We start from the raw sequence: 14672 nt of genomic DNA, 5'->3' as shown, positions 1-14672 counted from the left end.
CCCTTGAACTCTTCAAGGTCCCTAAGGTAGTTACCAATTTATTTAACAATTCTATTTTGGTACATACAGTCTTGTTCATATGATAGTTTACTATAAACTGTTCATATGAAGCTGGAAGAGATTGCGGGATCAAATCCGTTTGCAATTCCTTGTGCATGGTCATGCCAAGCTTCTCAAGCTCCTCCCAGTCATTTATCATGGTCAGACCATGATCATGGACAGACTGCCCTTCGCGTATCTTGGCCTTGAAGAGCCTTTTGGACACTTCAAACCATGCTGTGCGACTCTATTCACCCTACAACTCTTGCAGGTGATTCAATATGTCCCTGGCAGTCTTCATGTTCTCATGCCATTATATAGCACCTAACTTTATTGTTATCATTCGTCTACTTGTCATGCATCTTACGTTGATCAGTGATCGGACGAACTGGTAACACAGGGATGTCATGGTCTAGCATATACCCTAATTTCTCACAATTCAAAACTATTTTAAAATTGCTGAGCCAGGCTTTATAATTGAGTTTGGTCAAACGGTTATTCTCTAGGATATGAATTAAGAGTTTGGAAGCTAACTTTATAATCCTCAGAGAGAAAAAGTTCTAGTTAAAATTTTGTACTTGAACTCTATTTGTTTTAGGGACATTTAAAACAAACACCTTCCACTATTTTCTCGAATCTCTTACACTCCTCCGGTAGAGAAACGGAAACCTGCGACTCTAGGTTTCAAGTGGGGTGCTACGGTCCCACCAATTTACATGTCACTTCATCTAACAGTTATTAGTGACATATAAACGATGAGTGTACTACTCCTTGACAATGCTTCTCAAGCAAGTTGTAGCCAACTTGGTTTCCAAGTCATAAGAAACTTACCTAACAGTTATTGGCCCCATTCCTTGGTTAAGTCAGACCCACCATATATCCCGCAGAAATAAAGCTGTCATTGGGTTCTCAGCTAACAATTATTGAAGCCCAACCCCATCTTTACTCCCACTACATCTCATGTCAATAGAGAGGTCCAATTCCCTGATGCAACTTGCCCACTGTATCCAGCTGAGACAAATCAACGCCGGAAAGACCTTAGCAGCTCTACTACGATGGAAGATGATGAGAGCACAAAAGTGTGAATTATATATCACTTAAATTAGTATTATTGCTAACAAATAATGATAAAAGTATTGTATTTATATTATATTTTTGTAAGGTGCAGGTGATTGTAAATCAAAGCAAAAATGTGCATTATGTCCAAAAAGATGCACCACCACGGATGACCAGCCAACCATATGAGTCAACCCCAGTTGCACACTTGAAGGAGGCTAAGTTCAGCCGACCAGTTCACTGCAACCGATTCCCAGTAGCCCAACGCAAAGTGTGCAAGCTCAGCCATCTCGCAGCTTGTTGAGTTGGTTTCCGCATCAGCCTTCCATCCCAGCATCGAAGCAGGGGAAGCATCCAACCCTCCGTGATCCACGCGGTGAACCAGCGACCAGCTCCTTCCAACGCTGCATCCAACGAGTGCCCACCGAGATCAGCGCCTCCCATCAGCCCGTCCCAGCCACCCCGTCTTCACTGCATTCCAAGCTTCAATCCCGCAGCCGTCCGCTCACCCTCCAGCTCCAGCTACCGCGATCGGCTTCGAGGCACCAATCGATCCCAGCCATCTACCGCATCTCATCCTAGAACACCCAAAGCGCCACTGATCCCGTCCTCCTAGCCGAGATCAGCACCCATTCCTTCCGATCCATCTTTCCAGCAGCCTATCCCGCATTCACAGCAGCGGCCCATCTTTCCGGCACCTCCCATGCGTCCGAGATCCAGCATCCAGCCGTCCATCTCCAACCTCACGTCCGAGCTTTCCATACCTTGCAGCTAGCTGGGATTTGCATCATTCCAGCATTCCTCCTTCCAACAAATCCCAGCGGTCCGTGATGGTTTCATGCCTCGTCCGTCTCCCACGCCTCTCATGCATTCAATCCCGCCTGCAGCCATCCATGAGCCAGCGATCAACGTCCCCTTCTTCCGCCCAAAACTGAGACCCCGGATTTCGACCAGCATCAGACCTCCCAGCGCGATCAATCTTCCGTAAGCGTCGCACCGATCAGCGCCAGATCCGCCCGCGATCAACGTTCGAGATTCCCCTCCATTTCCTTCCATCTCCACCGCGTGTGCTCAAGGGGGATCGAACGCCACTATATAGCTCTCATTCGGGAGGAAGAAGGGCGGCCAGCTGGGGTTGAAGGAAAAGATTGGAAGGAAGAGGAGGGGAGTCGAGCCCTGTCATTGAAAAGAAGAAACAGGGCATCCCCTATTTCTGAAAAGAAAAAAAAAGAAAAAAAAAAAGAGAGTGAAAAAGGGAGAGATGCTGATGTTTGTAATGGCTTGCTAATTCCTTTGGCAAAGGGTGATGGATGAACCCTTGTCATGTTGTTTTCATCAAGTACACTCTAAACTTTAATTCTAATTGTTTTATATCCATTGGTATGTTTTGGGTTCTTGCATATTTATTTATTAGATAGATCTTGCATGGTTTATATATATTGATGCATGGATTATTTCGATGCTTGATTTGTCGTAGACGTAACCGGCACGATAAATACTTGGATGTTTAATTCATGTTTTCCGATTGTATACTCCATGATTAGAACTACCCTATCATATTAATCCTTAATCAAGAATCGCCGAGTCTATTTGTTGAAAGTTACATTGTCAAGGAGGATTCCGGATCCCTAGCCTTCTCTATATTCTTGAACGTTGTTTAATCACATATTATTCTCTGCTTTTAATTTTTAAAGATCAACTAAAAATTACATCGAAAGATTACGCTAATAATCCATAGATCGTTTCCTGAGGAATCGACCTCGGACTTCCGAGTTATACTACTTGTGCGATTCTCCTGCACTTGGGAGAATAGTTTTATTTTTGTATTAGAAGACCTCTAGACTTAATATTAGGTAATCTAGTCTTAGTGATTCCAACTTTGAGCTCTTCATAGGTGATAATCGATCAATTGGCCAGGTAAGCAGGTGGGAGGCTCCTCTTACTCAGAAAGTAAGATCCTAATTAAGTAACCACCTTTAATGCTTTCCTAGACACCAATTAGAACAATTAATCAAATATGGCTAGCTCAATGTATCATTCACTCTCGACTGATTGAGAAGGTTTTAATCGATTTAGGTTTCGATTAGGTTTTACATCTTATGTAAATATGAAACTTCTTTCATATGTTATGCGTTTACATCTTATGTAAATGACATATTTGTTTAGGTTTATATCCTATGTGAACATGAAACCCTTTCATATATTATGTGTTTACATCTTATGTAAATGACATATTAGTTTAGGTTTACATCTTATGTAAATGACCTAACCTATTTGGGTTTTATTTACATCCCATATAAACATTGCTTAACATATATATACATCTATGCATATATTAATTTTCTTTTTAAGCATAATCCTAAACAAAATTATCCTTTAATAAACATGATTCTATGATTTGATCATATCTTATGCATATCATGCAAATATCAATTTCCTTTTAAGCTTAGGCATAAATAGAAATTTATCTTTTATGATCATGAATCTTTGATTGAATCTTATCACATACTTCTTATGTAATTTCAGATCAAGGTCGTGATCTCACCGGGATGCTAGCTCCCTTGCAGAGATCCCTTTTGATGGTTGGAACTCCTCTAAGCAATCAACTCTTAATTGCTTCCAAGAGGAAAAAAAAGGAGAAGGAAGAAACGCTTTCTTTTCTTTTCTTTACCATGGATGAAGAAGGAGGGAAGAGAGGAACACCTTTCTCTCTTTGTTTTCTTCCATGCATCTGGTGAAGAGGAGGAAGAATAAGGTATCCTTGCTGCCCCTCTTTTGCCTTCTAAAAAGAACCACCAAGAATAATCCCAAGGGGGGCTGCCCCCTTTTTTATTCTTTTTCTTTGAAGCCCTAGGCGTGGACTCCTCCTAGAAGTTAGGAGTCGCACCAAAGTTTGGCCAAAACGGATCTCGCGACCCGGGCATCTGGGACGCGAGTCCCGTCCATCCGGGTCGCGCATCCTGGCCATCTGGGATGCGGATCCCAGGAGCATCCGAGGAAGGGAGGGGGAAGATCCCCTCCCTTCTAATCCTAATCAAATTAGGATTTAGGTGGTCCTTGGTTCATTGAATCCTAATCTAAGTAGGACCCAATTAGTCTCCCTATTTGATTCACATGAATCCTAATCTAATTAGGAGTCATCTTTATCTATTGGACCAAAATTAATTAGAACTCTAGGAATCCTAATTCAATTAGGACTCATATAATTTTAGTCCTAATCTAATTAGGACTTTTAGGAATCTTACTCCAAGTAGGACTCTAATAATTTGATGTCCTAATCTAATTAGAACTCTTGGAGTCCTACTTCAAGTAGGACTCTTGAACCTTATCAAATAAGATCGAGTCCAATTAATTAAGTCCAATTGATTCAATCAAATTGCAATCCAATTGCAATTAATTCCTTCTTCAACTCACTAACTCTTAGATCTGAAATTAATACACTCCCCAATCCCGCACAATCAAGCCTCTGGATCTGAAAAACAGAGAAAATAAAAGAATGAGCTACACTAACCCAGTAAGCAACAAAATACCCCAAAGTGGGGTCAGAGAATATCAGATCAAAATACAGGATAATGTCTGGAATAAATCATAAATAACATCGTTTTACTGTTTTCAAAACTTATTATCATTTTTTCAAAAATCTGATACCAGAATCTCAACATGATAGGCTACAGCCACATAACCCAGTAGCATGAGTTGCACAGAGTGCCAAAAACCACTATTATTAGTCACCGGTGGCAACGGTGTCCAGAAACTACTATTCTAATCACTGGTGGTGCGGTGTTGAAACCGGTTCCTCACAAATTACAAGTCGACAGGTCCAACGTATAATCCCCATTGGCAGGGCCAGAACAAAACAGAATAGATCATAGCCATGCTGAGAATACATATATATAGAAACATAGATTTCATAATTATCCAGTCATATTTTGCAGATTTCAGAGCATACAACATAATTTTCAAATAAGATTTAATATGCCTGACCCATTTTACAGAATACAAAACATTCATCAAAATTTAATATATTTATTAAATAATTTGGAAATCACACTTGAAGTATTAAATTACGTACCTCTTCTCACTTAATCCCTACTTCAGATAGGCGGATCAAGTTCACTTGTTTAAATTTAATTAATCCTTTGTTAATTTCAGAGCTAAGCAAAATCTAAAAATAATACTACTGGGCATGGCACAACCGAGTCCAGAATTGGCCCATAGTGGGCATGGCCCGATAGGGCCTATATCGGACACGATCCAATGGGCCCGCATAGACTTGGCCCAATAGGGCCCCCAAAGTTAGTTTCTAATGGATTATTTATGCAACACAATTCATTGCAGAGACTAATACTTAATTACAGGGTGCTGTTCTATAATAAAACTTTAGCGGAGGGACCAATCAAATATATTTGGGGATCCTTATTTAATAATCTTTCTTATAGGGAACAAACATGAATTGCAGAAGGCTCTTTTGTGAAATAATATACCGTCCAAGGCTTCACTGCAAAATTCTATTTATTGGCCAAATGGATTCGGGTTTTGGGTTCCGAATTTTGGATCTGAACTGGATTTCGGGTTTCAAATTTTCTCCTTTTTTTTTTCGCATCTTGGGTCGAACCGGGCCCATGCTTGGCCCCATTCGGCCCGTAAGAGCCCTCATCTTCCCCAAACCCCCACGGACAGGGGAAGGGGAAGGATGAAGAAGGGACCGGCTGGGGGGGGCGGGCAGCCGGGGGCTGTTGCCCGGTCGACGGTCGGCCGACTGCAGTGGCGGCCGGCGGCTGCTGCGGCGACGGGCGTCGAAGGAAAACCGAGTGATCTCGGTTTGGGGCCAAAGCAAAGGAAAGAAATCAAGCATGTTCCGGCTAGATCGAAGAGCAAAAAGGGAAGATGGCTTACCGGCAGTCGACGGAGGTGGCGGATCTCGGCCAGGGGAGGCTCGATTCGGCGGTCAAGCGGCGGCGACGACGCTTGGAACCGAGAGGAAGGAGATCTCGAAATAGGGGAGGCTCGGGTGGTGGTGGTGGTTGGCCGAGGCGGCTCACCGACGACTTGGGAAGCGGGAGCAGAGGAAGGAGAGGAGGTTTAGAGGGTAGGGAGGAGGGCTTGGAGGCGATGGGGGGTTTTTATCACCTCCCTCGTAATGGCTCCCCGCCGCGAAGATCGCGGTGGCCGAGCAAAATCTGCGGCGCCCTCGCCCCGATCGTCCCCAAAAGAGCCGAAGAGGATCGCAAATCGCGATCCTCTGTTCCACTCTTCCCAAAAGGGGAACAGGACTGAAGTCGGTAGGGGCTGCCGACTTCAGCATGTATCTCACAATATCCAAATAGATTTAAAAAAAATCTGTCCACCCCTCACCATCAGCAGTCTTAAAGCGCCTACGGTGCTTGATTGTGCCTGCCCACAATGAAGGCCTTGGAATCACAAAGAATCTCTTACCTCATCTTCCATTGTTTGTACTAGGCTCTTTTCCTTGCTATGCTGTAAAAGAATCTAAATAATTTCTTTGAGGCTTTTTGTTTTTTAAAATTCTAAAATGCAGCTCCTGGCCCATGCCGAAATAATTATGTCAAACCAAACTCAATATAATTCTAAAGTATTCAAAATAATCGAAGAGCCAAAAAAGGAAAAAATTGGGTATAAATATCTGTTCTAGCAGTTTAAATTATAAGCTCCATCTCTCGTGAATCAGATGCTGAATTCAGTTGCGCGTGGGACCAATGCTAATTTCCTGCTACTGCACTTGCCTTGGCATGAAGCTATCAGAAAGCCACCAGTAGTCAAATATTTCCCCCCTTTTTTAATGATAAGCGTGTTTTTTTTCTGAGGAATTTAATGATAAACTGTTGAAGTGATAACAACGATTTAGCTGTTTCCTTTTGTAAGCATTCATGGGGGGTGGGCTCAAGTGAGACAAATTTCCAAACAATCTGATCATAATTGAGAGGTTCACCACAGAGAAGAAAGCTACAAATAATGAATGCTTGATCTCACTTTGGTTCCAAGAATCACTTGCCTGTGATCTGATATCTTCATTTAAAAGCAAAGTAATTTAGGAAGATCACAATTCAACTACATTTCTGATGGAAAAAATATTTAAAATTTCATAAAATTCTAATTCAAGTATTGATTGGATTTGAATGAACTATGCCTCAATCTAAGCATAAATTGGGTTCAAAATAGCACAATATATCTCTTACCCTCAAAGGTATTGGACCAAGTTTTTCTTAATAATAACTTTATGTGGGTAATTATTTTTCTCATCCTCGTTCAAAACTTTTTTACATAATTTAACAATGTGGTTGTTTATAATATAAGTATTCTTGTTATTTTCTTAATTGATATATCAAAGATACCAGAGAGTATCTTATCTCTTCATATTTTGTGGTTCATGTCTGCAGAGGTGATCCAATTCCAGCCAAAAACTACTTGACGAGTGTAAGATCCTTTTCTTTTAGTAATCAGCTGATATACTAGTATTTCTAGTAATCACTACATTTCATAAGCACTGCATATTTAACCCACCATCAATTGCATATTAAACTCCCACTTCTTTAGAAAGGATCAACGCAGCACCAATAGGACCAAGCCCCAACTAGCAGGATTTAAATAGTTGGCTCAAAACCAGGTCAAGGTCATCCTAATCTGATCCACGGAATTTTTCTTTTTAACCTAGGTTCGGCACAGCCAGAATTTAGTTTTTTTATTTCAAACTTAGGCTTGGCTCATCCCGATCATCGACGATCAAACATACATCTAATTGAGCAGTCGAAGAAAATTTTGATCTACGCATAATTATCTTCCTTGAACCAGCTTAATCCAAGTTGGTGAATAGGTCTTGGCATTGACAAGAAAAAGTTTCTTTTCCCCACTTGTTTTTTTCTTTTTTTTTTCTTTTTCTTGTTGCGTGATATGGTGATATTGTACCACGACCATTTTGTTTTCTGAATATCATCAAGATCTGAACACCACATCTCCTCTAAGAACAAACTATAGGTGTGTGGTGCTAAAACAATTGAGCTAATAGCTATTGGTTATGCAATAAAACAGAATAAGTGACTTTTTTTTTGAAATTACATAGAAATTTTGGAATGACATGTTCCCCCTGACTAGCACTACCAATTAGTAGTACATTCACTGTTCTGTGCAAAAAATCATCCTATAATGTTAGGTGTGGTGCATATGGGACTTGCTCAAATGGGGCATCCAAACATAGCTTGCATTGGGACCAAGCTTTTTCGCAGATCGTGTGCAAATTTGAGGCTACTCAGATTTCAAAGAAATTAACAGTATATGTTGCCTAAGCCATTCATCCTGAGTATGCAGCCAACTTAATTATCACCAAAAAAAAAAAAAAAAAATGTAACCTTCAACTTGCCCATCATGTGTTAATCATAGAGCAATGAGTCAACAAATTGGCAAAATTCTCAAGCAACCCTCACAAAAAGAATCAAGTGCAAATACTTGAAAATGCGTATTTGAATGCAACCTTATCATGCTATAATCGTATTTAGATTTGTGATTTGAATAGATGTAAAGTATAACTGTGGAATCAGATGAAAGTCTGCCATCATTAAACAATAGTAGTTTCATTGGGAGAGATATATCCATGAGCCTTGAAGTAATACAAGTAGGATGATAGGCTCCTTGATCATTAAGTTAAGTTTAACATCACAACTCACTATCAAACCAAGTAGGAAGCCATTTAAATCAAAAAAATCACAATCCAAATTAATATTTAATTTTGATTGATAATCCAAACAATATTTCAATATAATCTGATCTTTGGAGCACCTCTAAACATAGAGGAACTCAACACATTCTCCTATCACATGCATTGAGCATGCTCCAGCTATGCTACACTTGCTGGCAGATGTAATAAAAATTTCGCGAATAAACTCACAATGCTATATGACGAAATATTAGATAGTATGTGATCCTAATCAATCAAACCATCTTCGTTATGCTTATTGTTCAATTTTGTGCCTGTAGACAAATCATTTTCAATCTTCTGCAGAAAGTCTAGCATCATCTCCAAACTTTTATCATCTGCAACAGAATAAACAGAGAAAAAATTCATTTGACAAAATATCAAAAACTACTGATTCAGAAATTGGAAGAAAAGTGAAGCAATACAAACAAATGTCCATAAACTCTATAAAAGCAGGTCACAGTTAACCTAAGGCAAATTATCGCACATGTTGTCAGTTGGAGCAGATCTAATCTATATGATAAACTGATTTCAATGTACCAGACCTATCTATCAATGAGGTGTTCAGGTGGTGCCTACTAAATGAAGCAGTAATGTTCAAGGAGAGTTGTCCAACCCAGCATGACTTGCAAATGACCCATATTGCTTTTGGATCTAAGAGAAGCTCTTTGGAACAGATAGTTCAGAGGCATAAGAAAAAAAATGTAAATATTCAAGAGACATGCTCAACCAAATGGTCAGATTATTGGGTCTAGGTAAGATTTAGACCAAATTAGTGACAATAATACAAGTCTAATAAGTCACCATCTTAGACTAGTAATAATATATACAAAGATAGTTTTCATGCAGACAAAGAAGCCCATCCTCTTAATAAAAAATTAGAAAAATTGATCAATGAAGAGTGGCCCATTGAGGGGCTCAACTAACTAAACTATGATAACATAAAATTAATGAAAGTAGGAGGAAGGAGATCACATAATGAACTCACCAAGCCTGGGGACAGTGTGGCCCTTGGGGTGGCGGATGACGAGCGGATCCACAAATGACTCCAGCAGTGTTTCACCAGGTGTTTTTAAGAAATCCATCTCCCCTGCAAACGAGATGCAGCTCCAGCTCAGTGATCTTGCAACAAATTTTAATTTCAATCTACTTCTATATTAAGATAGGAAGAATACCATTAGTCTATTCTGGTCCCTTTGCATTGCAATCAATGATTGATGGAAAATGAGTTGCTCTTAAAGATTCTCTAAACTATTCTACCAAGAAGCCTCATAAGCTGACTGTTGTAATAGTGCTCAAGTAAGATAAACTACACGTACTGGGGCTATGTAATGATGAAAAAAATCCAAAAAAAGGTCAATTGGTTTGGTTGGATCCTGACTGGAAGGCCAGACCCATTTAAGGAACTATGCATCCAAAGTTTATCTTAAATAATTCTCCTCACATATAATTCTCTCTAAACCTTCTACTTCATCAAACGATATTTTCCTCTTATCACTTCATTGATAATTCTATATAATAAACGCACTATGTCTCAAGTTTATGTTCTACGAGTTGAAATATGCAACAATTGTGAAACAAGAACATTATCAACCAAGCTCAATCCAGCATTTTCAAAATGTTGTGAGTTATGAATATGAACCCAAATTCAAGACAATACAACAAAGTAGGTAACCATGTACACAACGATAGAATAGTCTCTTAGGACTCGTTTGGTTCGCGGAAAAAGAGGGAAAGTGTTGTCAACAGAAAAACAGAGAAATGTCTCTTGTTTGGTTAGAGTTTTCAAAGGAGAGAGATGGAAAAGTAGCATTCTCATGAAAATAAGATTTTCATGTTTTAAGGAAAAGAAAAATCCATGGGGGACATGAAAAAGTTTTTCCAAAGTATCCTTAAGCCATGAAAATCCATGGGTAAGGTCTTTCTCTTTATTAAGGATATAATAGATATTTCATACAACTTTTCTACAAAAGTAGATGCTCAATCAAACATAAGCCATTCTGAAATGTGTCATTTTTCCATGATCAACCAAATATGCCAAAAGCATTCTTTCAGGTATCATATTTTCAGAAATCATCTTCTCAGAAAAAATATTCCAGTAAGAAAAAATTCTTTCCGCGAATCAATCGAGTCCTTAAGCAAAAAAACTCAGAAAATTATAATAATATAAGTATGTGATTAATTGAATATGCAAATGACAACTATGCCTAAAGAACATTCAAGAGATATGACAAAAATTAGCTGGCCTTCAAAGTCGACACGTATATGAAGAAGTTACCCATCCTCTAGATTGGACTGTCAAAGGAAGGGAATCAATGGACTAGGAGATAATTGTGGATGGCCAACAGAAGACATCACCTGCAGGGCTGGTAAAGCTTGACTCTAGATATAGAGGTGTTGTGCAAATATATTTCTGCATTTATAATTAAGTGTCACACATGGACTTCTAATTGGTTGAGTTAAGTTCCACATACCCTCACCTTGATTTTGACTGGGCTTCCTCCCATCCTATTCTGAAAGAAAAAAATTGGCATGGCAATACTATGACATGATGTCTCATAAAAAACATGAAAAGAAATAAAAGAAAATCCAGGGTGGTGTGTAACGTTGCATAACATACTACACCATGATGTCTCATGAAAGCCATGGAGATAAATGACCAATTGACCTTCAAGAGCCTGTTTTCTCCCCAACATAAACAGAAGGTTCCTTCGATTTCAGGGTAGGCAGCTAATCTACATCATTACATATTTTTATACTTATATATTATATAATTTTTATATTATCAATTGTTATTACATTACATTACTACGACAAGAGGAGAAAATACTACAATACTAAAATTTAGAAGAAAAAAAAAAAGCAACTTTGTTTTAAGAAAAAAATTGATTCCTCTTTGTCATGCTAACCTGATTAGGCCCCAAATCTAGCACAACTCTCATTAGCTTTCTTTTCAAACTACCCTAATTTCAAGTCTCAATAAATAGATATTACCCAAAATATATGTCCGAATCCTTGCCTGATGCTCACAACCGTACGATATATACAGACGAAATCAAGCAGCCATTCCCGACCACAGGAATCTAATGGCCATTCCCACATCTACCCTTACCAAAGCGAGAAAATTACGGACGTACCTATAAAGTGGAGCGAGGGGCACTCGATCTTGGACACGTACGCCTTCTCCGCCACCGCCGGTGACTGGAACTTCGCCCCTCCGATTATTACCACGCACTTCACTTTCGGTACCCTCGTCAACGCCAACCCCTATTATTTAAAAATAAAATAAATTAAATTAAATCTGCCCAGACATTAGCCCCTCGAGATGCCGAAAATTACGGTCTCGCCACCTACCCTCGCTTGCAGACCCGGCAACGCGGCAGAAAGAATCGCCCCCTACCATCCCAAAGCCCCGATCAGTCAATAAATAGACAAATAAAAATAATTTAACATAAATATAAAATTTTAAAAAAATATTTACCTGAGAGAAGCCCATCAGACCATCGAACGGCCCGTGTTTGATCATCAATTCCTCGATGTACGCCAGGCACTCGTCGAAGTTCCTGTACTCCAGGAATTTCTTTTTTTTTTTTGGAAAAAGAAAAATAGATGAGGAAAGGGGAGGAAAGGGAGGAAGGAGAGGGAAGAGTGGGCGGTAAGCGTACCCTGTCGAACTGGAACCACTCGTAATAGGGGGGAGGGAATATTCCCTCAACGTCTGACTTGCCCTCCGCCGGGAAGGGGGCGTCGGCGAAGAAGAGGTCGAGGCGGGCGGTGACGTGATCCGGCCACTTGCCCACCACCTGCGTCCGCATAATCTCGCCGCTGGTGCGGAATCCGTGGAGGCAGAGGAACCGCGGCCGCTGCCGGGCACCGGTCGTCGCCTTATTCTCCTCCACGAGGCTCCCCATCGCGACTACCTTGACGGCAAGATAACGGAACCACCGGACTCGCCCTTCCTGTCCCCCCGCAGAAATCGGAGCAGAGGGAGCCGGTTATAAAGAAGGGAGATCCGGTCTGGTGTACCCTTGAGAATTTTGGAATAAGTAACTCGGCCGATAAGATCGCTTTGTAAATTATTTAAATATTGAGATGAAGGGTTGGGATGTGATGCGTTATAGGTTATTTTGAGTTCGTGAGTACACGATAAGTGCTGGTCTCGTGGCGGGCCTGGTGGCGTGATGTGTAGGCGCGCACGTGGGGAATGGAGTGGTCGGAAGGTTCGCAACCCCGCGTTGAAAGGTGCCGCGGATTCTACACACAGAGGGCAGAGGGGAGCAGTGCACATTGTGGTTGGCGAGCGAGTGTGTTTGCTTTCAGACAGTTTATATGTATCGACGGATGAATAGAACAGTTAACTGGGTGGCCATCTATGCTACTCAGCATATCAGAAAGATTTTCTGAACATGGAAGTTGGATGCTCCTTGAGTAACCTTTTTTTTCTTTTGATTGTCCTAGTCATACGCATACAAGATTACTGTAAGTTACCGATTAAAAAAATAAAAAAAAGAATAATAAGAAGTGCCGCGGTACGTGATTCGTCTCAAAGGAGTAGAACTTTAGAGTTTGCTCCAGGTCCGCCTGTGATGCACGTGGACATTGCTATTGGTGCTCTCCGCCGTTGCAAATACATGCCTGCATTACAGTATACGTCGAAAATGGAATGATCGCCGACGGAAAGCACACGCAGAGTCTCCCAATGGACCAGATTCGCCCTCTTTATTTGCCCCCTACGGGTCACATGTTTAATGGGGCATAATTGAGCCAAAATGCTTTTGTCCTTCGAGCCTACCTTTGAAATTAATTTCGAGCTTTAACTCGGAGGCCAAGCTTGATTTGTTTATCAACCGAGTCCAACACTAAATGAAATCCAACTTTTAGTTCCATGTGACAAAAAAAATACCAACTGTTGCTGGAAATTGAATCCGGAGGCGACCGCGGACCGAGGAGGAGGAGCTCCGACGAGAGTGGCGGTACGTCGGCGGACGGCATCCTCCGGAGGACCTGCAAAAAAGCCGGTGGCCGGGGTTTCTGGCGCCGGCCCTCCGATGCTTAAGTCAGAGAGGGGCTTAATTTTGGAGAAGGAGATGGACTGTAAGTAAAAGTCCCAAGCCCTCCCTTGGGAGGAAGCCCCTTTTTAGAGGAAGAAGCTCCCCTTTTATAGGGGGAGTGCCAGGGTTACCTGTGATGTGACTGGGCGAATTAATGGGTTACCGTCACAATTGGACGTGGGCTTGTGAAGTAATGAGTTGCCGTGGATGACCCGTTCCCATCATGGGAGGAGATGACGCGTAGCCAGAGTTTGCTTGTGGCGTGCAGTGCAGTACATTCTTGGGAATGGTGAGCCGTTGACAGTCGTAGCAGGGTATGATCCTTGGTTGGCGTGGCCGGCAAGTAAAGCATGGTGCGGTGAGGCTGCTGCAGGGTATGGCTGTAGCACGTGGACGATGAGGTCGGCCTTCTGAGGTCAGCTCGGCCTTCTGTGCTCGGCAGCCTTCGGAGCTCGGCCTGCATGAGCTCGGCCTTCTGCATGAGCTCGGTCTTCTGAGCTCGGCTCGGCCTGCATAAGCTCGACCTTCTGGGCTCGGTCTTCTGCATGAGCTCGGCTCGGCCTGCATGAGCTCGGCCTTCTGCATGGGCTCGGTCTTCTGAGCTCGACAGCTTTCTATGCTCGGCCTTTTGTGCTCGGCCTTCTGCATAAGCTCGGCCTTCTGAGCTCGGCAGCCTGCATGAGCTCGGCCTTGCTGTCGGATTTGGGTGCTTTAATTGTATTTGTGGGGTGGTCCATTTTTCCCCCCAACACTACCCCCCGACTTCCGAGTTCGAGCTGCTTTTTGGCTCAGGCGAAGGAAGTAGTCCAGTCGTCGAT

The 14672-nt window shown here is 41.6% G+C and overlaps 1 protein-coding gene across 1 annotated transcript; it reads right to left on the bottom strand.

Moving 5' to 3' along the window:
* Positions 1-8796: 8796 nt before the first annotated feature.
* Positions 8797-12785, bottom strand: LOC103696652 (uncharacterized). The gene is made up of 6 exons (XM_008778335.6): positions 12469-12785; positions 12285-12383; positions 12158-12199; positions 11941-12070; positions 9792-9893; positions 8797-9141 (listed from the first exon to the last, which is right to left on the bottom strand). The coding sequence occupies exons 1-6, from the start codon at positions 12712-12714 to the stop codon at positions 9032-9034; spliced, it is 729 nt and encodes a 242-aa protein (XP_008776557.1). The 5' UTR covers positions 12715-12785; the 3' UTR covers positions 8797-9031.
* Positions 12786-14672: the final 1887 nt, after the last annotated feature.

This window comes from Phoenix dactylifera, chromosome 7 (genome assembly GCF_051530095.1).
Source record: "Phoenix dactylifera cultivar Ajwa chromosome 7, Ajwa_hap1_PhDact_Kaust_v1.1, whole genome shotgun sequence".
Classification (NCBI taxonomy): domain Eukaryota; kingdom Viridiplantae; phylum Streptophyta; class Magnoliopsida; order Arecales; family Arecaceae; genus Phoenix; species Phoenix dactylifera.
This window is presented reverse-complemented; position numbering and strand designations above follow the sequence as displayed.

What these genes read in the sequence shown, in the direction of transcription:
- LOC103696652 (XM_008778335.6), bottom strand. Translation starts at nt 12,714, where the DNA reads ATGGGGAGCCTCGTGGAGGAGAATAAGGCGACGACCGGTGCCCGGCAG. An exon ending in AGTGGTTCCAGTTCGACAGG is followed by an intron (nt 12,384 to 12,468) that starts GTACGCTTACCG and finishes AAAAAAAAAAAG; the next exon opens with AAATTCCTGGAGTACAGGAA. An exon ending in CCACACTGTCCCCAGGCTTG is followed by an intron (nt 9,142 to 9,791) that starts GTGAGTTCATTA and finishes ATTCTGTTGCAG; the next exon opens with ATGATAAAAGTTTGGAGATG.